The sequence below is a fragment of the Lygodium microphyllum genome, chromosome 24 (genome assembly GCF_053477565.2).
Source record: "Lygodium microphyllum isolate KBCC chromosome 24, Lygodium_microphyllum_v1.1.10, whole genome shotgun sequence".
NCBI lineage: Eukaryota > Viridiplantae > Streptophyta > Polypodiopsida > Schizaeales > Lygodiaceae > Lygodium > Lygodium microphyllum.
In genome coordinates, this window is record NC_141158.1 from 37,499,326 (window position 1) to 37,523,060 (window position 23,735).

Sequence of the window (23,735 nt, forward strand, 5' to 3'; positions counted from 1 at the left end):
CATGCCTTTGATCCATAACACAAACTATATTCCATAGATACTTAGTGACAAGAACATGCAACATCATATAAGCCCACTAATTGGTACCATCGAGTTTCTCATCTGCGCCAAGAATGCCAAACAAATCATTGTTATTGTTGGCCATGATCAGCAAAAACAATATGCCGAAAATAAACTAAGAGAAAGAAAATAAACCCGGAGAGGGGCACTAGTCCATCGGCAAAATATCTTGTTGATCCCTTTTTTAAGCCAAATATGTTGAAAAAGAAACCTTTCTCTTGTTGACATGAAGCTGTAGAGAGAGAATGCTCAGCTCCTGCCGTATAGTGCTGACGTCATCAGATTTCTTGTCACCTGATCTGCAGCACCCTACGTTTGCTACCTGCACCTGCCGCCATACTTCTCCACTACCTTCGGGAGCTGCTGCCTACCTCACAATTGCTGTGCACTTCATCAGATCAGTCCACATCAGGTTCAGCCCTGTGTTTTCGGGATAAAACAGGCAGCACTACTGTTTCCAATCATTTACAGCAGCTGATCGCTTTGCTAGAGGCTGCTTGTTGCAGTTCAGGATCCATTCAAAGTATAAGACACTCTCCAATTCCCCCGATCTATAGAGGTTCGTGGTATTGTATTCGCTCTTGCATAGTGTGTTTTCAGCATACAGCACTCAATCATTCTTCTTTCACTCTGAGTTACTCTTCACCTTTGAGTTCTACTATTTCATCATTGTGTTTTGTCATACACTTTCTGTTTATCTTCTATGCTATTTACAACGTTGATTGTAGGGTGGCGAGGTTAGAACTACAAGGCAGCTAAGACAAACCTAGGAGACACCCAAAAGGGACTATGGTTGGCACCGGAGCAACTGACAGCAGACAACACTCCATGTAAGGGCAAGTTAGTGGTGTGGCAACTGTGTTTGACATGTGAGTACCGAGGCCACACTATCGACTGCTATCGGCAAGCAAGGCAGTGCAGAAGGTGACAGCAGCAATTGAATGGCAAAGAATCTATTGCAAATGGAAGCCTTGGCAAAGGTAGCAATAGCAATACCCGCGGAATGGGCAAAGGAGGCAGTGAATCTAAGCGGCGCTGATGCAAGTGAACTAGGGCAGCATTGAGTGCAGCCAAGTGGTGATGTTGCTTCATGTGGTCGTACAGTTGGCAACTACTAATGGTGGAAACTCCAAATGGCGGCGATAATGGCAATACAATGACATATAGCCATTTAGGAATATGGAAATGCAAATTGTGATAGAAGGTGAGAGCCAACACAATGGCAATGGCTTGATGTGGCAACCCACAAGATGGGCTACAATTTCAACACTTCATAGGCCAAGGTTTTCATATGCTACAAAAGGGTGAGAAATTCCAACTAGAGAAGCTTGTCATAAAGGCTTCCCCTTGGTCACCTACCTCTTCCTTCTCTCTACAAAGCCAATCTCCTACTTACTGTGATCCAAAGCCATTCCAAAGCCATGGGGCTAAGGGTGTCCGAAGTGGATGCAACAAAGAGGCATGAAAGAATGCTGAAATAAGCTACTGAATATGGAAATGCAAATTGTGATAGAAGGTGAGAGCCAACACAATGGCAATGGCTTGATGTGCCAACCCACAAGATGGGCTACAATTTAAACACTTCATAGGCCAAGGTTTTCATATGCTACAAAAGGGTGAGAAATTCCAACTAGAGAAGCTTGTCATAAAGGCTTCCCCTTGGTCACGTACCTCTTCCTTCTCTCTACAAAGCCAATCTCCTACTTACTGTGATCCAAAGCCATGGGGCTAAGGGTGTCCAAAGTGGATGCAACAAAGAGGCATGAAAGAATGCTGAAATAAACTACTGAACACAAGACAAAAGAGAGAAAAAACACAAGGACACTGCATACGAGAACTCAGAGATGTGCTCAAGAAATGGAATCCATATACCAAACACAAGACATTTGCGTATAACAATGAGTTACTGGCTGCATGGGCACTCACACCGGCTCCCTCTCTCCACCTAGCATGCACTTGATCTGCAAGTAATGAATGGCGGAGTGTGGAGGAGGAGCCTGAATAAATAGGCCAAAAGAATGCCATAAATGGCATCAGGTCAGCCAGCATACAATACCAAATTCACCATCAATATGACCACAAAAAAATACCTAAATATCACTAGAATGCCCAACCCACTAGGACACATGCAAATGTGTTTTTGATGTGTTGGAGGTGGGTGGTGTGGGTGGGTCAGTGGGTGTGTTTTGGGATGTTAGTTGTTCTCAACTAGTGGTGTCATGTAACTCTCTTGTCAATGGGCTACAAGGCCCTATAGAAGATGATCGCTAGGAAGTTACATTACCCTTTTGTCAAACATCATCTATGAAATGCAAACAAGCTTTGTTTAGGATTGACAGATTCTAGACAACATCTTCACATTTTGTGAGGCTACTGAGTGGGTTAAACACAACGGTCAAGGCATAGCAATGCCAGTTTTAGATTTTGAGAAACCTCCAACAGAGTACATTGGACTTCTTGAAGTGTACTATGTCCTGATTTCATCGATAGTGGATCAGCAAGGTTCCAACACTTAATCAGCTAACGAGTAACAAGGTGATCATTGGCTACAAAAGGGTGAGAAATTCCAGCTTCCCCTTTGCCAGTTACCTCTTCCTTCTGACAGTCAATAAACTATTTCCTGCTATCCAAGGCCACATGGCTGAGGGGCCATTAGGCTTTTAAGGATGCAAATGATACAGCATTGTAAACAAAGAATAGCACTACAATGTTGGCGAGTGTGCAATTACCCTTGAGGGTGTTTTACATAGCAACTATATTGCAACTAATCTTATTAAAGCAGCACATCACCCAATTCATAAGCAGAGGGCAAGCCAGTCAGATACTTTGGCTTCCAAATGGGATGCTTAACAGTTTGTACAGGTGATTGACTTCACGCTGTGGAAGCTGGCATATTAGACCACATCCACTTCTCACTAATGAGTAGGACTCTAGTAATGGTCAACCAAGTTTTGTTGCCAAAAGCTTCGTATATTTGTACACCTCAGCTATGCCAGCTCGTTCAAAATTTCCCTTGGCCTGGTTTGAATGGATCGAGCTACACCCAACCCAAGGTAGCATGGCATAGCATTGTTAGACAAAGATTATCATGCTTCAAAAGGCCTCGGAAAAAGATCAGAGAATCAAACGGAGACCATTGATGGCAGTATCAGAGCTAGACCCTGCTGGGCAAGTTGGTGGTCAGGAACCACAGATCTAGAAGCTTCTTCTCCAGGAGGGTTTTCAGACAATGAACATCTTGGCCATGCCTAAAAGGAGATCAAGGCCCTCTCTTCGATGATTTTCACTACAGCCCATAATATTTTTCCCTGATCACCCATCCTTCACAGCCTTCTACAGGTTTGGCAGCACTTGCATAGAGTGTTGGAGAACAGGCCCCCGAGTTGTAAAGGGGAGATTCACAGATAAACAACCATCTCAACTGGGCACTTCAAGGATAGGAATGGCTTGCAGCCTGCAGAGTCCAAGCATATGGCCGCATTAATTACTTAGCACTCTAATGTGCATGACACTTTTTTTTTGGATGATTTGGGAGGTTTCCATTACATCTTGGAGGTATACTTATCATGTCACGTGAAATAATGCAATGCTTAACTAATGTAACATTTACAAAGAAGCATTGTTGGGAGAATCGACCTAGTGGCATCTTTAAAATCCAGATATCATACCTTCAAATGTTCATAGAAAACTTTCAGGATGATCCATAGTCATTGAAATCAAGTTTGCCCATCATTTTTAAAAACCCAATATCATACCTTCAAATGTTCATAGCAAACTTTCAGGATGATCCAAAGTCATGAAATCAAGTTTGCCCATCATTTTTGCATTCTGTACTTACATCTTTTTTATGGATTTCAGTCAGAGAAGTATCCTAGATGTATACTGACTGATTGGCTTATGTGATTTTCCTAGAAAGCTAGGCCATACCTGCACCATTGCTCTTTCTTTTTAGGTAGCAATTTGGTGCACACAAGTACGCACCCACCACACACAATTCACATGCACCTAGAGCATGAAATTTAACTACAATGTAAGAACTCCTTTCACAAAACCCTGCACATCTAACGCATACATGTTTTAAGAAACACATCAGACCTCCTACCAAATGTTTAACAAGGCTTCAACTGATTCTTGCATACTTATGGCATGACTGAAACCACTCATGCTTTTTATGACCATACCCTATGGATATTTTAAAGTCACACATAGCCTATGGTTCAAGGAGTTTCATGCATTCACAAGCTTCCAGTGTCTCCCTGGAACACCCTAGACTGAACTCTTCAAAATGCCCAACCAGTGTTTTTTCAGAAATCTTGGAGTAGCATCATTTATCATGTTTCAAAGTGGTAGTATTTCACTCCCAATAATGGTAGTTAGTGACCTTAGATGGACACAAAAGTTACTCGAACTTACTCATATCTTGAGAAGCAATAACTTACTTGATAGCTTTGAAAAGTGAGGATCCATGTCTTTCTGCCATGTGGAAAAAACCTCTAATGAGCAAACACAAAACACAATTCTCTTCTGTACACTAGAAGACAAGGCCTTGCTGCATAGAGGAGATTCAAATGGTTCTTACTGTCAGATCTTTCAAACTTTCACTGAATGATTTTAGCTCATTTACTTGCTCCTCCCGCTGCTTCTTCCCACGTTTTGCATTCTCCTGCTGCCGAAATTCATTGAACTCTCTGTAAAGAAGAAACAAATCCTTGGAAGTTTCATTAATGCTGTAGGCACAATAAGTTTTCAAATGCCTTCAATGTCTGGGATTGCCTTACTGGCCCAATTTACATACGGTCCTCTAATTTGCAAACAAAAATATGAAAAGCAAATTGCTTACACCACCCATACAAGGCTTAATATCAGGGAAAAAAAAGAAAAAGAAAAACCTGTAGACATCTTCTGTCACTTGAGGCAGTCCAGGATCCAAATTCAAAGCCTGAATGCTTGTTGTCTCCGCTATCAATGGTGAGACCAAAGGCGATGGCAACCCACCAACCTTCATACAGAAAAACAGACACTTGAATATTCAGTATTGGCACACTACAAAATGTACTGCATACAGGAAAGAATGTGCATGACTGCTAATGGCAAAAGATAACTCTAATCAAATAGTCCAAAATAGCAGTTTATCATTCAACTTTCAAGCTTCCAAACTACATCTTTTGGCTCCTCTACCTTCATAGAACGCTTGCTTCGATCACCAACACCTGCATGCCGAAGCTTTTCTGTATTCGTGTCTGCAATCTTACTTGTTGCAACCCACACATCCACTGTTCCTGCATCAGTGTCCGTTCCTGTGTAAGACTGGTCCTTTTTATTCCTCGCCTGCAGTGAAGCAGGACAATCTATTAAGAGACTTCTAAACGTCTTCTGTATTAAAGATGGGAGAGAGCAATTGTAGCCCTTTCTATGGAGGGGGTCTATGCTTGAATCAAGATTAGTGCAATGGACAGTCAAATTTAGTGGTAAGATCAAAGCAATGAGAATGTGACGTTTGACATATGCACCAAGGACATGTGCTTCTATCGTTTTTGCTAGAAGATACTGCATTTGTCCCACTTTACTTTGGACTTTAGCAGGCCAACTCTCTCTATGTGCACCACACACGCACATGCACAGTGGAACCGTGTATTAGCTTTTCCTGGATTCAGTGTAACAATTCCCCAGCATTCAGCCAACACATTCATGTCATCATCCCACAGCCATAAGGAAGCACATCACATCTGTCTGCCATTTACCATCACATGACCACAAGTAAAATTCGAACAAGAATAAAGAGGGATACTCTAGGAAACATATTTGTTTTGCAAGGCATGGTATAAAATTTATGTCACATGTCTTACACACAACTGAGAACTCGACCTAAGCTGGAATAAAGCCTGAAGGAACTATGAGTTCTATGAAATGAAAACTCATATAGAGGTTTTCAATGTAACTTTTGTAAAGATTTATCTTTGTTATCTGAAGCATGGAAGTTTAGTATTGTGTGCATTAATACTACATGCGCAAATATCTCAAAGCATTAAAAAATCAAGAATTGTTAAGAATTAACAATTCTAATGTGGTTTTAATCACATGAAAGGGCAGAGAAGGATTAGGAACAAGCAAGCAAGCAGTAAAATATTGAAATTTGAATTTATTGACCTAGATGAGCAAGAGGAAGATGCAGATAGGAATGACAGGGGACAAGCAGTTGTAGAAGGGTTAGTAAAATCTGACAAACCATTCAAGTCATATCATCATCAGCTTGAAGTCCCAAGCTGTGTTCTGCATAAAAATATACCTTGAAAGGCAAGAAGATATCACTCCACCAGGACATTACTCCAACACAACAGGCATAATTTGCCTTACTCCAACGCAGGAAGCACAACTTGCCTTACTCCAACACAAGAAGCACAAATTCCAGTGACACAGTGACCTTCGAAACAGCAGGAGCTTTTAGCACACTGTAATTTGATCTTCTTGATAATACAACCACTTTGCACCCCCAGATTATCATGTCTCTTACATGTGCCTAAGCCCTAGCCTCACAGCTCTTTGGCCATTTCGGCCTTCCTCTATATTGGTCAAGTTCTTCTCATCTCAACCCTATCATCCTTGCTGTCAATGTATCTCAGGCTGGTTACACACCAAATGGTGGACGCCCACTTTGCAAGTATTAACCAATCAAAATACTTCTTTAGGAGTTGGGCATCCGCAGTCCTTTACACAACGGAGAGGACATGACTTGTCGTTTACCTGTTAAACAGATGAACTCCCCGCCCACTTTTGGTCAAGGAGTCTCCCCCACCCAATTTGTGTTGGGAATAAAGGCCCTCGTGCCTTTTAATGTGCTCGGATGTGAACACACCCTTAGCACTTGTACTTACACATATATATATGTATCTAAAAAACCTAAAGAGGTACACTCGTCATTGTACCCACAAATCACGCACACTCTCTACTCTCCTCTCTCTCACTCTCTCCGTCTCTCCGCACGTGACGAACACCGACTGTCTCGATCTTTGTGCCTCCCGGCCACTACAAATTGGTATCAGAGAGGGCAAGAGACAGCTCAAGTGTTTAGGAATCCTAGGTGGACTCCACGAGCAGGAGTTGTCACAAGCGAGCAGGTTGTGTACACTTTCCGGAGTTGGCACCAATCGTCAGCAAGCAGTCAAGTGCGAGCAGGAGTGTGTGACAGGGCAGCTGACTAGGCGGCGTGAGTCAAGCTGCAGCATCGTGGACAGTTGACCGGAGTGTGCGACAGGGCAGCTAACGTGTTGCTAGTCGAACAGAATACGGCGGGCAACAGGACTGCGTGGTGGACAACAGGGCTACGAGGCACACACAACGGGACTGGTAGTGAGCTGCACACACAACGGGCCTCCATACGCGACGGGATTGGAGGCGAGCTACACACGTGACGTGACTGTGGATCTTCCGCATGACGGGCGTCTGGCTCAGGTCAATGGTCTTTTTTTTTTATTTACTTCTTTATTTTACCCGTTTTGCCAGGTGTCCACACCTACAAGCATAGATAAAAATCTGTGTCTTGAAATTTGGGGGTTTTCCCAAATTTGTGCCCGACACACATAGCAGTGTCCTTTGGACCAAAAATTGCAGACATTGAATGCGCAGGCCTCAAAAATGTTTTTGGGGATTCTCAAATGCAAGTGAGATTTTTTTCCTTGGATGAGTCAATTTCACTAAAATTTATGCAATCTTGGCCCGAAAATTTGGGGCTTTTCCCAAATTTGGGAATTGTGATGCAGGGCAATACAATTTGTCTCGGAAATTGTACGAATTTATGACATCTTGCCTCCGATATTTGAGGCTTTTCATGTACCTACACAAATTGGGCTGAAATTTACCCAATTTCTCGACATTGATGGACATTGGACCCCGTGCAATTTGGGGCTTTGGCAATTTGAGTAAAATTTGTGCACCATCTAGTCATTTTATGTACGTGCAAGCTCAATTCCATGCAATTTTGGACATCCAACACTTCGAAAATTTGGGGGAATTGCTGAAATTGCTCTATTTTGGCCAAATTGGCCTATTCTATGCATAACAGAGAAAATGCAGATGTGTGGTTGATGCTTTGAGCACAAAAATTTTGGGGTTTTTGACCGTTCATGTCAAAATTTATGCTCGTGGGTACATGTACAACAGAAATTGCAGCTAAAATTTGGTATTCTCATGTAATGTGATGTATATGCCCTTGGAACAACTGTAATCAGTTGTGGAATGCTGTAGCACATGGTTTGGTGCTTCTAAAAATTTAATTACAGATCTGAAATCTCTACTTCAACGTGGCCATTTATTGCTGGTTGGTACCTATTTGTACCTTCGTCTCGTGTGACAGTTTGGGCCTGCATTTGCTGATTTTTTTGTCACATTTGGGCTGAAAATCATGGCTGGCAATAGTGACAACAGTAATCTCATGCACATAAACAAGCTTGAAGGAGCACATGACTTTTGTTAGATATGATCAATGCCCCACCCTCATTAGGTGCTACCAATGATCCATGGTGCTCAAAGTTGTAAGGTCCCCATTATGAGGAGAAGCCAAATGTGAGCCTGGACATTGGTTGAGTCCTGACTTGTATATCAGATGAGGTCTATGTGACCGGATGGCAAAAAGGTGACTGTTGTGGGTCTAATCTTTGGGTTAGACGGAGTGGTTAAGCTGGTAGCAACTCAAGTGGTAAAGGGAATATTCCCTGGCCGACTAGTGGAGGCTCATATGATAGGTCGAGGTCAGCAGGCCGACCTAACAACCTTCGCGGGCTATAAAAGCTAAACCCCTTCGCAGCCATCTTTCACTCATCTTTCACCCAATCAGAGTTGTTATTCCAGCTAGCCTTAAGCTCTTCACCTATCTTCTGTCTAGATCGCCATCTAAGCTTCACACAGTGGAAGCGCACGGGTGGACAGAGCCATCTTTGTATCAGTTGTTTGGAGTTAAAGAATTTACTGATTCTCCTCTTATCTGTTGTGTACTCTCTATCTCTTTCTCAGATTCTGTTCGCTGCACCGTGTAATATTTAACACTTTGTAGTTTGGCAAAAACAGTGCTACAATATCCTGTTGCAAAAGAAGTAGGCAAAGCCGATTAAAACTGAAGGGGCAAAGCCCGCGGATATGGAACAGGAAGATTCAAATGAGTTATATAAGCTTACACGCTCAACCATCGAGCTATCGATTTCTGACGCCTTGTTGTTTAACATTGAAGGTTTGGATTCTACATATGCTATATCGACTCGACTGAAAGAACTATATGCACAAAAAAGTGCTACAAGCAAAGTGTATTGACTGAAAAAGCTTATGGATTTGCGTATGAAAGAGGGTATAGCAATGTCTACTCACTTGAGTAAGTTTAACTCCATTTTCAGCCAGCCGGTTACCTTTAAGTTCTTGATTGATGAAGAATTTAAGGCTACGTACTTGCTTTGCACTCTTCTACAAAGTTGGGATACATTCAAGACTGCTATGAGCAATTCCAATACGATTCTTATGTATGCTGATGTAGAGAGTGCTCTACTCATGGAAGAAATGAATCGGCAGAACAATGCATCCACTAAGTCTTCTAGTGCTTTGCATACTAGGGGCAGATCACAGCAGAAAGGCAAATCTAAAAGCAAGGGATGCAGTAAATCGCGTGGCAAAGATGTTGAGCGCCACCATTGTGGTAAGAACGGTCACTTTAAATGTGATTGCTACAAATGGAAGAAAGAGAAAGAAAAGGGCAAGAAGACAAATGATAGCAAGGAAGAGAAAAAAGAGGGTCAACCCAAGAAGAGCAATGTCAAAATTGAAGAGGTGAATGTAGTCACTCACGACAATGAGGACAGTGGGAATGACGTACTTTTGGTCTCTTCACACTTTGGTGCACATGCTTTACTTGCAGATACAGATGAGGACATGCATACTTGGATTCTCGATTCAAGTGCTTCCTTTCATGTCAACCCCTCATCGAGAGTGGTTCTCTACCTATACAGGGGTGCGACATGGTATTGTCCATCTTGGGGACAACTATGCATGTGACATTGCAGGTGTTGGCAGTGTGCAATTGCAGTTTCAGCAAGGCTCTGTCTTCACACTTCAACCTGTACGGCATATACCTCAACTCAAGAAGAGCTTGATTAACACACGGCATCTAGATGATGATGGTTTGAAGATCTGTAAGGGATCTAAGTGATTGCCAGAGGTTCTAAAAGTGATACTTTGTATCCTCTCCATGTATCTAGTGTGAATAATCATGTTGTTGCCGTGACTAAGCAGCCAAGCGTTTCTTTGTGGCATGGCCGGTTGGGACACATGAGTCAAACAAGAATGAAAGTGCTTTCTCGTTTGGGTTACTTGCCTTGTCTTCATTATGCTGATTTTGAGCATTGTGATCATTGTATTTATGGTAAACATGCACAGACATCTCACCAAAAGTCTCTTTCACTGAAATCTTCTCCTCTAGAGTTAGTACATTCAAATGTATATCAAATGCCAGGATTATCTTTAGGGGGAAAGAAATATTTTGTCACCTTTGTCGACGATACTACACAAAAGCTATGGGTTTATCCTATTCGTAGCAAGAATGAAGTGCTTGACAAGTTCAAAAAATTCTTGGCATTGGTTGAAAATCAAACTGATAAGACACTCAAGTGTCTTCCCTCTAATAATGGTGGGGAATATGTCCAAGGCCTTTCACGCTTTTTGTGACAGCAAAGGGATAAAGAGGGAGCTCACTGCTCCTCATAATCCATCCCAAAATGAAGTTGCAGAGCGTATGAATCGGACCATACAAGATAAGGTCCGTACAATACTGTCTCATGTTGAATTATCCCATGGTTTTTTGCCAAAGGCTGTTTTGACAGCCGTACACTTAATTAATCGGTCACCAAACAGGTCTTTGGGGGGGAGTTTCCCAAGAAGGGTGGTCAAGCAAAGCCACCTTCATATGCTCACCTGAAAGTGTTTGGTTACATGGCTTTTGTGCACATTTGTAAAGAAAAACGTAGCAAACTTGAGCCAAAGTCTTGTAAATGCACTTTCCTAGGATATGGTGAGGAGGGTGAATTGGGGTACAGATGGTGGGATCCCCAGAAAAGAAAAGTAGTACACAACAATGATATTATCTTTTGGAAAGATTGCATACATAAACAGCCCAAAAAGATTGAGGAGGTCCGTAGGGTTGTATTCTGGGAAGAAATACCTTTTGGACAGAAAAATGTGCCCGTTGTACAACAGGAAATACCTGCTGTAAATAAACCTATAAATGCAGAAAATAATGCTGGAAATGATCAGTCAGCTATTACCCATGATAATGAGCCACTACATGTGCAGGAACAGCCAGGACAGCAAGCTGTTAATGCTGATTTGCAGGCTGAAATGCCAAGACAACAAGCTGAAAATGCTCAACAACCAACAAACAATGATCATTGGGTTAGGAGACCGTCTAGGGCAACTAGACAACCTGATAGATTCATTCCTGGTGCAAATAATGTGGCTGATTATGTCATGTTGATAGACTGTGGTGAACCGTCTTGCTTCAAGGAAGCAATGGACAGACAGGACAGCAAGAAATGATATAAAGCCATGTTGTCAAAGATGGGTTCTCTTGAGAAAAATGGCAATTGGGACTTGGTGCAGTTGCCTAAAGGGTAGAAAACACTTCCATGCAAATGGGTTTACAATATGAATGTCACTTTTGGTTCCTCACCAAAGTAAAAGCAAGATTGGTTGCAAAGGGGTACAAGCAAGAGCATGAAATTGACTTTGATGAGATCTTCTCTCCTGTAATCAAAATCACTAAATTAAGAACCATTTTGGGCTCGGGAAGATATGGAGCTCATATAGATAGATGTAAAGACTGCATTCTTACATGGTGATTTGCATGAAGACATATATATGTAGCAGCCTGAAGGGTTTGTGTAAAAAGGGAAAGAGAAGGCGGTAAGTAGATCATTGCTTGTACACTGAGAAGGCAGCAAATGGAGCCTGATTATCTTGGTTCTGTATGTTGATGACAAGCTGATTGCTGGCAAGGATACTCATGCCTTGAATTCACTGAAGCAAAGTCTTCATGGCAGCTTTGACATGAAGGATCTTGGTGATGCAAATCACATTCTTGGCATACAAATACTCAGAGATAGGTCAAAAGGATTGCTCTATCTATCTCAGCAGGAGTATATCTCCAAAGTTTTGCAATGTTTCAATATGGAGGGGGGAAAAACAATTGGGATTCCATTGCCTCCATATGTGAAACTCAGTGCAGAGGACAGCACTACATCTGATGATGAGAAGGCTAAAATGGCCAAGATACCAATGACCATATGCTTCAGCTGTTGGCAGTTTGATGTATGCTATGGTTGCTACACGTCCTAACATTGTCTTTGCAGTGGGAGTGGTTAGCAGATACATGGCAAATCCTAGTAAAAAGCATTGGGAAGCAGTGAAAGATATTATGAGATACCTCAAAGTCACAAAGGAGTTGTGTATCTGCTTTGGAAAGCAGAAGGCATCTGTCGTTGGCTTTACGGATATAGACTATGTTGGTCATGCGGATTGCAAAAAGTCCACTTCTAGGTATGTGTTTACCTTCACAGGAGAAGCAGTCTCTTGGATCAACAGGCTACAAAAGTGTTGTATTTTCTACGATACAAGCATGATCACAACTCCTTAAGGTGTTTCCCCATAAATGGTTACATTAATTAGACAACATTTAGTTGCCACTTCCTCCTGCTTAAGTATTGTTTTCATCCTTGAAAACAAAACCAGGAAGATTTGACTACAACGTGGAAAACCTTTTCTGAATATTGCTTACACACTAACATGTTGAACTATCTTCTGAACAGTTCTCCCACTTTACCAAGCACTCTTGGACGTTGGTAAATAGTGTCTTGTTTGTTTGCTATGAGCATATAAAACCCTTTCTAAATCATGCGGAAGGGATTATTTATGAAAGAGCTCCACTATACCATCCCCTAGGACAAAATAATCAGCTTCAACCAGCTTTTTCAACAATTTTCTCACATGGAAAACTAGAAGTATCTTATGTCTGGCAAGAAGCTGGAGCTTATAAGTCATTTCACCTCTCTTCTTAAGTGAATGGGCCACAAGACTTGGAAAATATTGTCATGTTTTCATGAATTGCTCAAGTGCCCTTACATACACACTCTCTCCTTCCTCACACACTAGAGGTCTACTATGTTGGTCAGCATAGGCTCATAGTTGTTAGGTATGAAACGTATGATACCATACCATAAGATAAAATATGGTACTAATTGGTACCTTAAGACTTTATAAGGTATGGCGGCACCTTAGAAGGGTGGGGCATTGATATATCCAAAATCCCCCCCCCCCCTCCTCAATGTCCACCCACAAGCGAAACTACATCCTCGGCCCAATGCCAAGTCTCTAAAAATGAACTCGAAGTATATCCTTCATAAGAGCTTTGGTGAAAATATTTGCTTCATTCTCCTCCATTGGACAGTAAACAAGCTCTATTATCCCATCCTTAATTGAGTTGTTGTTGCGGGGGGGGGGGGGGGGGGTGGTGTGGGGAGAGTGTGTGTGAAAGAGGCTTGGAATTATGATAATACACATAAGACTTGGAAGTTGGAACATATCATGTGGTTTGGTTTACATGGGAAAAAAAATGTCACGGATATGTACCATATGTTATGATCTATATAGAACTGATGAGTTCATATGTAGTAGGAGTGCAACTATGCATAGGTTTTAACTTTCTCTTCTACCTTCCAAATGTTGCTTCATGTAAGTTTTAACATTTCATTTATATCTTTTAATAAATCTTTGGCTACTTGAACCTTCTTTAGCAATCCCACTACATAAGGAGCTAATGGGCGGCTAGGCACAAGTGCCTTTAACCCCAACATATTATGGAAGCACTCACCAATGAAGTGTGCTAACATTGTCAACAACATTATCTTTAATAATATCTTTTCACCCACCAAAAGCCTAAACTTTCATGTCACCAAAGAGGCCAAATGCATTCCTCACTCTCACCGACATAAATACATGTCCATCAATAATAAATTCCTCCCTCAACAAACTAACTACACTCAAGTCTTAACATTCCATATCTATAAAGCATATTACAACATGCCACCTTTGATGGTGAGCGTCAATGGACTAGTACTCCAGAAAAGCTAAATATTCGAAGAGCAACATTTTTTCCACAAAAATAACTTTGTCTCTATATTTCCCTATGCAAGCATAGCCAAAAACACTAGAGAAAGCTTTGAGCACATATAATGGAGAAGTGGGCTTGTCTGAATACTTATATTGATAGGTCTTTATGATGCCAAGATTAAGCCTTGACACGTAGTGGGAAAGTGTAATATCCTTCCAAAACTTTATTGATATTCATTAGACTAAGATAGAAAGCATCCAACATCATACATCTCACTTGTAAAAGAAGTATAGATATAAATCCGATTGTTAGAAGAAATGACTCTTAATTAAGAAAATGTCAAGGAGAGGGGCAAGTCATTTTGTTGAATCTCATCTTGCTCTAGCTTGTCATCAGAACAAAGGGTTATGGATCCTTGTTGTTATTCTTCAAACTTAACACTAGTATCAATAGTCCTTCTCATTGTTGGATTCCAAGTATTCTTTAACTATTTGAAAACTTTTGTTTAATAGGAAGTTTCTCTAATAACTCTTTGAATTTAACAAGGCAAAACCACAAAGCACCCTAGGTTTCTACAAAGTTTGAGATTTCTATGTTAGGAGGGAGCATTGATCATTGGAGTCATCAACCTAGGTCCTTCTTTCATAGGCCTTCAATTTTTTATGGCAACTTTAGGCCAAATCTTATGCAAGAACTCTATCGTTACCCAACACTTTTCTCTTATTTCCTTATACCTCTATGGGCCTGCCACACCTCATGCCATTGTGTTATATCCTAGACCCTCTTTGATAAAAATAGCAATAGCTTGGCCTCTCTTCTTAACGATAATTATATGCATCAACAACAAATAGCAGTAGACTTTCAAAGGCTCTTAAGTCAATCAACTCTATCATAGGTAAGTACTCTTCTTTAGTTTATGTTTTACTTACATATGCACAAAGCACATCATCTAGGATTTAATTGACCCTCTCAACTTGCCTGCCATGTTGTGGATAATCTGTCATGACTTATACTCCTACTAAGTTTAGTGTCCAAACTCATAAATAAGTTAGCAACTGTAAATTGAGAATTTACAGCTAATCTGAGGGGTGAGCCTGCTCCCATTTGTTCGGTCTACGAGTCCAAGGATCGCATTGTGCCCGAATCTAAAGCCAAAGAAAGGGGCAAATTGTGTAGGCCATCTTATGAGCTACGCATTGATGCCCTAGGCATTGGAACTATCATTAAACACAGTTGTTGCCCCTAGTGTCCTAAACACTACGTGACACATGACACTAGGGTTAGAGTTTCAGTTAGGGTTTCATATAACCATTCAACCATTTAGGCTTAACTTTTACTATAAAAAAGCACTTTGTGCATCATTAGCACATAAGTGTGGTATTATTCATTGTGGTTGCCTTGAGCATTGTACTCTCTCTCATTCATTGATATATTGCCTCTCATCTTGTGATTGAGTATTGTTGTGCATTGATTAATTCTCACATCATCTTTCATTCTTGTTCACTTAATCGCGCAATTACTCCTCACCAAGGCCAATAGTGGTATTAGAGCCACTTACCTCCATCGCCATCGCTCACATCCACCATTCAACACAGCACATCCCGACTACATGCCTTCAACATCTTCTGTAATGTTGCAACTATTGCTAGTGCCGATTGAAAGCTCCTAAAATAACATTGCTCTCTACTCAATTTTGTGCAACAAACAATACCGCCCAGATCTGCTACTTCCACCTTTGCAACTACAATTCTTGTGCGCGCCAACTGCTAAGAAACATCACCAACGTGTGTAAGCCACGTGGCTACTCCCCCTGCAGCACCCACTCACTTGGGCCATCAGTTTGAAGGTGCAACCTTCTAGAGCACAGCCCTTGCCCGAGACCACTTAACTATCATCTTGCAAGCCACCTCTACTCCAACGATCTATTGTGCAACCTCATCAAGACCTACAATGCCCCTCATGAGCTTCCCATGCACAAATTGAGTCAAATTTAGGACTTTTTACAAAATTCAGCCAATCTAGCCTAGATTTCATTAGAAATTTTGGGATTTTTATCAATTTCTCCAAATTCTACAACCATTTGAAAAGATTCAACACAATCATCAGCAAAGTTGGGACTTTTTATCGAATTGGCCAAATTTCACTGGCAAATCTAGGGCATTTCAAAAATTCAGTATTCTTCATCAAAATTGAGTCCCAAATTAACTTTGGATGTGGCATTCAACGCTTATAACCAACATTCGGCGTCATGCGACTAAAAAGTTGGCGAAAATTCTTCAACTTTCACTCCAATTTCACAAGAAAATTTAGAGATTCTGACAATTGGGCCAAATTCATCCAAATTCAAGCCAAATTCAGCATTTAAGGCAAGATTGAGCGCTACCCAAGTACAAATTTCACAAAACTTCTTCATATTTCCCTTCAATTTCCCAATAAATTTTAGGGCTTTCTATTGTTCACGCTCAACCCAAATTCTAATGAAAATTTTGGGGATTTTCTAATATTCAACAAATTTCATTGAAATCCAAGCTTAATTTAAACTATATGTACGGTATTTGACGTCAACTAGATAATAAGTTCATATAATTTCTTCAATTTTAAGGAAAAATGTGGGGCTTTTGCCCAATGTCACCTCCGAGGCACTAGAATTTTGGGACTTTTGCTTCCAATCACTTTCTTCAGCCTCGACATGCACAACAATCATAATATTCAGCTTGCTCGTCTTGTTTTTCCCTGACATTGAAGAAAATTTCTATTATTTGCGCAGTCATTTATCTCTGATTTGAGCATATTGCTGATTGTCAAGTAATACCTAAGTTTACAAAATTAGTATTTTCAACTTTTTTTAAAAAAAATTCTCAGCAAGGAGAACAAGAGAAAAATATTATTTTAAATTACTCAACTCCCTTGAAGTGACCAAGAACTCTTCTATCATTGGTTCAGCATTATTGAGGGATTTATTTTCTCTTCCTTTGGAAATTATAATTTTATTACTAATTTGCACTCATGGCCAACAATAATAACAATGATTTATTGGGCATGCTTGGGGCTGACGACAAGCTTGATGCCACCCATTGTTGGCAACAGATGCTTCCCGCTATACGCAATTGATTGGGTCCTTGATTTGGCTTCTTAACACTCACGTTGATTTGTGCTTTTGTGTAGGTTTGTTGGCCACATGGAACAGGTGGAATAGAGCCTTGGAACGTGGGAACGCCACCCCCTAACGCACCGGAGTGGAAATCGTGTTCCCTACAATTGGAACGTTCCTTGTGTGCCGTGTCACAACGTACCATGCTAAGAATGTTCCAATAAGGCCGTTCCATGTTGGGAACGGAACGTTCCAATAGGCACTTACTCGTAGCGTGCCATTTGGTGGTTTGGACCAGCAATCACCCACATCTTCCACTTCTCTCACTCTGCCTACATTCCATGCTAAGAATGTTGCAATAAGGCCATTCCATGTTGGGAACGGAAAGTTCCAGCAAGCACTTACTCATAGAGTGCCGTTTGGTGGTTTGGACCAACAATCGCCCACGTCTTCAACTTCTCTCGCTCTGTCTACATCGTGAGACCCCGTCACCCCTATCACGCAACCAATTGCTGCCTGCAACGCAACACACTACCTGCTGCCACCTGGGGCCTACCTGCAAATTGCGTAGACTGCAGTCACGCCTGCTCATCACAATAATCAGAAATGGCTACTGCTGGTTCCTCCCGAGGCCAAACTCGGCGCAATGCACCTAGAGATTGGTCATGGTGGGATGAAGTGAACATTGAGCGCCTTGCTCATGGTGGAGGAGCATGTCGATGGACATGCAAGCTACGTCCTTATGGGTGCACAAGCGGGGCTGATAAGGTGCGTGCTCATTTCTTGGGAGAGGAAGGAAAAGAGGTGCACTTTTGTATACGAATGACGCCTTAGAAGAGGCAAGAGCTCGGGGCACGTGCACAAGATCAAGATGCCTTGGCTCGATCAAGGCAATGCATGGCTGTTGATCCCACCACACGCATTCCACGAGCAGCATTAGTTGCACTCTCTACAATATCAACTACGACTACACCCTCATCCTCCCATGTCCAAAGCCACAATGTATTAGAGGTTGGGGCATCTACTTCTGATGTACCTCGCATATACAACGACAGAGTACCCTTGAGGCTTTGTGGGATCCACAAAAGGAGGAGACTGATGCTGCTATTGCTCGCTTTTTCTATGCAAATCACATTACCTTTCATACTGCAAGGTGAAATTTGTAAAATAATAAATGTTTTTTGTTTATCTTTTAAATATTTTAATGAATTTATGTTAATTTTGAATGATAAATCCTTATTTTGATCTTTGAAGTTTGTATCAATGTATCCAATACTATACGTGTGAAATCTGAAATCATGATGTGTATTGTGTTTAATAATCAATTAGGTCAAAGTTCTTCAAGGGAATGTTGAAGAAGGTTGCCGAATATGGCTCTACTTACACGCCACCATCATTAGAGCACTTGCGTACTACTCTCTTGGAGAGGGAGAGACGCAAGGTTGAGCAAGTTACAAAGGATACGAAAAAGCTTTGGGTACACCATGGTGTGACACTAATCGCAAATGTATGGAGTGATAGCTTCAGGCAAATGGATACGAAAAATGCCTGAATCTCATGATGCTTCAGGCATAGGTAAGAGTGCCGATGTACTTGCCCATGAGTGGATAGACAGCATTGAGATGGTTGTGTTATGGCAAATGGTGAGCCAACAAATAGAGCAGTTGGTGCCATAGTTGAGAGCTACTATCCTCACATTAGAGTTTGTTTTTGCATGGCTCATTGTTTAAACAATCTTCTCAAGGATATTGGTAAGCTTTCATGGGTTAAGCTGACCATTACTAAAGTTGTGGAAATGGTGACCTTTGTGCTTAACCATCAATATATTCGCCATGAATTTTCAAAGAAGACTAAAAAATTTCTCCTCAAGTTGTAACCACCCTTCCTTCCGTGGATGGGTGGTAGATCCCTGATTACAACTTAATTACAATAGCAAACAATTAATGCAAATCTGAAAATACAAATTTACCTACTGATCTTGGACAATGCACATCCAATTGGCCCCAAAATTGGCGCCCCTTTCGGTATTTCTTTAGCTTTATTGAAGAAAAAGTTGATTTACAATGGGATTCTCCCAATCCCTTTTGGTATTCCAACTCCCCTTGCTGTTCAAAATCACCAGCAAGTCTTTAACCTAATTTGCCCCTTGATTCGGGCAATCAATTGGCCTTCACCCGCTTTGATGGAGATGGAAAATGCCCCAAATTCAATTATTTGTTGGTCCCTCCACTTGAATAGGCTAAAAACAGCTTCAGCCCTCTTGAATCCAAGTCTTGGAGCTTCCGATTTCGGGCATGCTTCCCGAGGCTGCTGCAAAACCCTAATTTCTGCTGCAAATTAGGGTCTTCAGCAGAGAAATCTGAAATTTCTCAGCCTCCAAGGGTCAAAATGCTGAGATCTTCGAAGCATGGCTGTGAAATGGATAGGAGATGGAGGAAAAGCTGTGGAGAGAGAAAATTCAAAGTTTTGTCGCGAAGAATGACTGAAAATCAATCAAATGCAGCTGCTGCCTTGTCACAACAGCATGTAAATGCAAAGAACTGAAGAAAATCAGTCATTTACTGCTGTTGCCCTATCTCAACAGCCTGTAGATGCTGTCACCTACTGTTAATTGGTCTTCTTCTACCCCTGGCTGCCTCAGAAAGGTTCTCCAATGGTTGCAAAATCAGACCAGCAGTCTCCTCTCGCTCTCTCTTGCAGGCTGAATTTATAAAAATGCTTCTCCCCAGCCTCTAAAGACGTTTTTCAGTCTTGCATGGGCATTTTTGACAAGTGGCAATCTTCCCAAATGGTTTTCCCAACATTTTTCATAATTAAATATTAATTTTCAGCCTTTAAATACTGAAAACTAATCTAATAATTATTTTGATGCCCTAAAAAATAATCTGACTGGCCAATAACTAAATTGGCTAAGCAACTTCCATTCCCGAGTGTCTTTGCATCATCTTTGACCATCAGATTGGCATTAGGTACCATTAAACGCCACTTCTCTAGTGTCACCAACTGACACTTATGGCCAAATGAATTACCTAGGCCAACAACTGACACCAGATACCACCAAGTATCTATGCCCCATAACTTATAGCAACTTTTGCCTTTGGTATCCCGAGATTTTCTCGAGTCCCGAGCTCGTAAATTTACTGTAACCCCAGTTGCACCTCACATGTGCAACATTTACTTAATCATATGATTAAAAATTAATCCACATATTAAATGAGGTTTCAAAAATACATGTCCTCATGACACAAGTACTCTGGATACCTATGCATCTCATTTGCGTTCAGCAGCATACATGTTGGACCCACAGTTTCAAGGTTATGGACATGAGAGTGATAGGAAGATTGCTGATGATTGGAGACGCATCTTGGAGTGCATGGTTTCTAATATTGAGATGAGGCCCATAGTGAAGGATCAGCTTGTACTCTATAGGAATTTCCGTGATTCATATGGTTGTGGTAATGCAAAGATGGACAAGTTTACTAGAGGCGGTCCTTTGTGGTGGGAGGATTATGGCTATGATGGCCCTGAGCTTCAGCGCCTAGCAATTCGCATACTAAGCCAGGCTGTTAGCTCCTCTTATTTGGAGCAATTGTGGAGCTCTTATAGCCACATTGCCTCCAAGAAAAGGAGCACCCTTGGTGTGCAGAAGGCTAATGATCTTGTCTTCATCAGTGTAAACTTACGAATGCTTTGAAACACTGTGACTGCAAAGGCCAATCCCTTTACTAAGTCGAAGATCAAGTAGGAGGAGCAAAGAGTAAGGCAAGTCCCAAACTTAGGAGAGATTGAGAAGGCAACATAGGAGGTAGCAGAGGAGAGCATTGGTTATATGGTCAATGAGTCAACTCTTGAGGTCCTAGGACCTAGAGACATGTATGATGTATGATCATTGATGACAAATATTATGATGTACCTTTTTTATGTACTAGAGACTAGTCACTAGACTCTACAATCTAGTTTCCAATGTGATCATGAGTCATGACACATGTGATGTATCTTTTGGTCATTGCTTAGTATTTATAAATTATGGCTCGCCACTCTTGACTCTTGAGTCTTGACTCTTTGATTCTAAAGTTTAATCATTAGAGTTCTAATTTTTGTAAATTGTGTGCACAGTACACTTTAGACTTTAGTCTTTGTAATATGTGTTCAAGTCTTATTTGTATTTTTCAATTTTGCAATATCAATTGGCCTTAACAATACAATATATCTCGCACGCAGCTACCAACACCATTCATAGCAAATGCAATGATCAACATGATCTTTACAGTATTCTTTTAGACTCTAGAGTATCTTTGAATACTTGTGAAATTGTCTAATGTAGAATTGTTTTTTAACTTCCCATTCCCACAATGAGGCTTCTCCATTCCAATCACATTCCCGTTCCCCCCGTTCCCAAAATGGGCCTCCCCCGTTCCAACCATGTTTCCCGTTTCCGTTACCATTTCCCATTCCTCGTTCCATGTGGCTATGGTTGGCCAAGTTCATGAGTGAACCCAAGATGGTACATTGGAAGGGTGCTATGAGGATTTTGCGGTTCCCAAGGGGAACCCCCTGCTAGCAGATATGTCAGCTCATGTGTGAGTCTGTGCATGCTTTAGGGTTGGGCATTATTTAGATTATTTTAGGCATTTTTAATGGTCTTCATTTTGGTCATATTTAGCAATTATTGCTGGCCAACTTGATCATATTGCTGGCCAGTGCCCATGCAGCCAGTGACTTATTGTTGTGTGTGACTGTCTCATGCTGGATATATGGATTCCATTTCCCAAGCAAACATCTGAGTTCTCATCTGTATTGTGTTCTTCATTGTTCCTTCTTTCCTTTCTCTTTCATCTTGTGTTCAGCAATTTATTTCAACGGATGTTTATGCTTCCATTGTTGTATCCACTTTTGACATGATATCAGATTTCAAGTTCTATGCTCCTGCTGTGTTTTCTTTGTTGATATCAGGACTGTTTTGACCATTGTTAATCAGGCAACTGTTGTTATCATGCATTTAATGCTGCGTTTGCTGATGTCAACATCCGTACAGCCTGCGTCAGCCCCTCTGCTGCCTGTGTTTCTGATCCAGCCTGCATCTGCAACAGTTTTCTCCTATTGGCGGTAGTGTTCAGCCTACCTTTTGGTGTTTCAGGATCTCCTCCTGGCTGGGCAACTGCATCATTAGGCTGTTTTTGCTGCTTCATGCAGTTTCTAGCCAAGTTTTTGACTTTTTGCAGCAGATTTCTTCTTGTTTTGGTCAACATTTGGTGAATACTACATGTGAACTCTCATTTTTTGCAGTCTGTGCTTATGGTTTGGCTGTGTTTCCTCTCCAAATACATTCTTTTCTCTCCTCCTCTTCTCATCCTCTCAACAGATGGCTCCTCCGTGCATGTCCACTGCTGATAAGTTACATGGATCTGACTATCTCACATGGAGTGCTGTGATGAAAGCTTGGTTTATGCAAAAGCGGTTACAAGGGAGGCTTTCATCATCTTATGGAGGTTCCAATGAGGCTTTTGCAGCTTTAGAGAGGGGTTCGAAGAAGAAGATGTCGAAGACCCAGTGTTACTACTGTGGGAAGAAAGGGCATTTACAAAAGGACCGCAAAGAGTTAGCAGCTTCTAGGAAGTAGCAAGAGAAGAAGACAAAGCGGGATGTGGACTCCTCCGACGAGTCCTCATCTACCTCAAACTCAAACTCTAATCCTTGGACTCCGACCCTCCAGCCAAAGCAAGGGCCAAGGCACGGAAAGGATCAGCTTCTTCAGATTGCAAGAAGGGATTGATGGCCCCTTCCTCTGTTGCTTACTAGTGGTGGTGATGATGGCATCCCTCACAACTCTCCAGTGCTAGAGAGAGGGAGTGTGAGAGGATGGACAGATGGGGTAGCCGCGTCTCATCTATACATCTATACAGATGTGCAGGATCTAGAGAGGGACTTCCCTGATGCATCGATCGAAGTCTAGAAAATTCAAATCCTGGCACAGGTATTGACATCGAAGTTCATGATGGGCTATTTGATAGAGAACGGGATTGGTTCCTAGTCATGAGCTCACATGAGGGGGCACTTTGGAGGTCTAGCTTAAGGCGGGGAACCCATGGTTATGTATGTTCCAGATGCATTTTTGACAAGATGTTCATCTATGGTATTGAGAGACATTGCGACAAACACACAGAGATGCTATGATCTTCTCTATTTTCAGGTGCTAGTATGATCAACATCGACATCGGGTTTTCTTCGAGGCACCTTGGTGGTGGCTTGCACATCCACTGCTTGGGTATCCATGGTTCTACTCAATGGTTCTATGTTGTATGTTTTATGATTCCTTATCATTGTATCATTGTATTGTATCAAATCACCCATGATCTAAGAGAGGGCGTTAGCAAATATGTCAGCTCATGTGTAAGTCTGTGCATGCTTTAGGGCTAGGCATTATTTAGATTATTTTAGGCATTTCTT

General features: G+C 41.5%; 1 protein-coding gene across 3 annotated transcripts in view; it reads right to left on the reverse strand.

Moving 5' to 3' along the window:
• LOC148014983 (uncharacterized) overlaps positions 1-23,735 on the reverse strand; it is a 68,730-nt gene that overhangs the window by 24,108 nt on the left and 20,887 nt on the right. For 2 of the 3 annotated variants that reach the window (XM_087665661.1, XM_087665663.1), the window contains 4 exons: positions 5,239-5,388; positions 4,950-5,059; positions 4,640-4,748; positions 4,500-4,533 (listed from right to left, as the gene is read on the reverse strand). In XM_087665661.1, coding sequence (XP_087521787.1) covers positions 4,500-4,533; positions 4,640-4,748; positions 4,950-5,059; positions 5,239-5,388 — 403 coding nt within the window. The remainder of the gene's footprint in view (positions 1-4,499; positions 4,534-4,639; positions 4,749-4,949; positions 5,060-5,238; positions 5,389-23,735) is intronic. The other variant, XM_087665662.1, reaches the window with a different exon arrangement.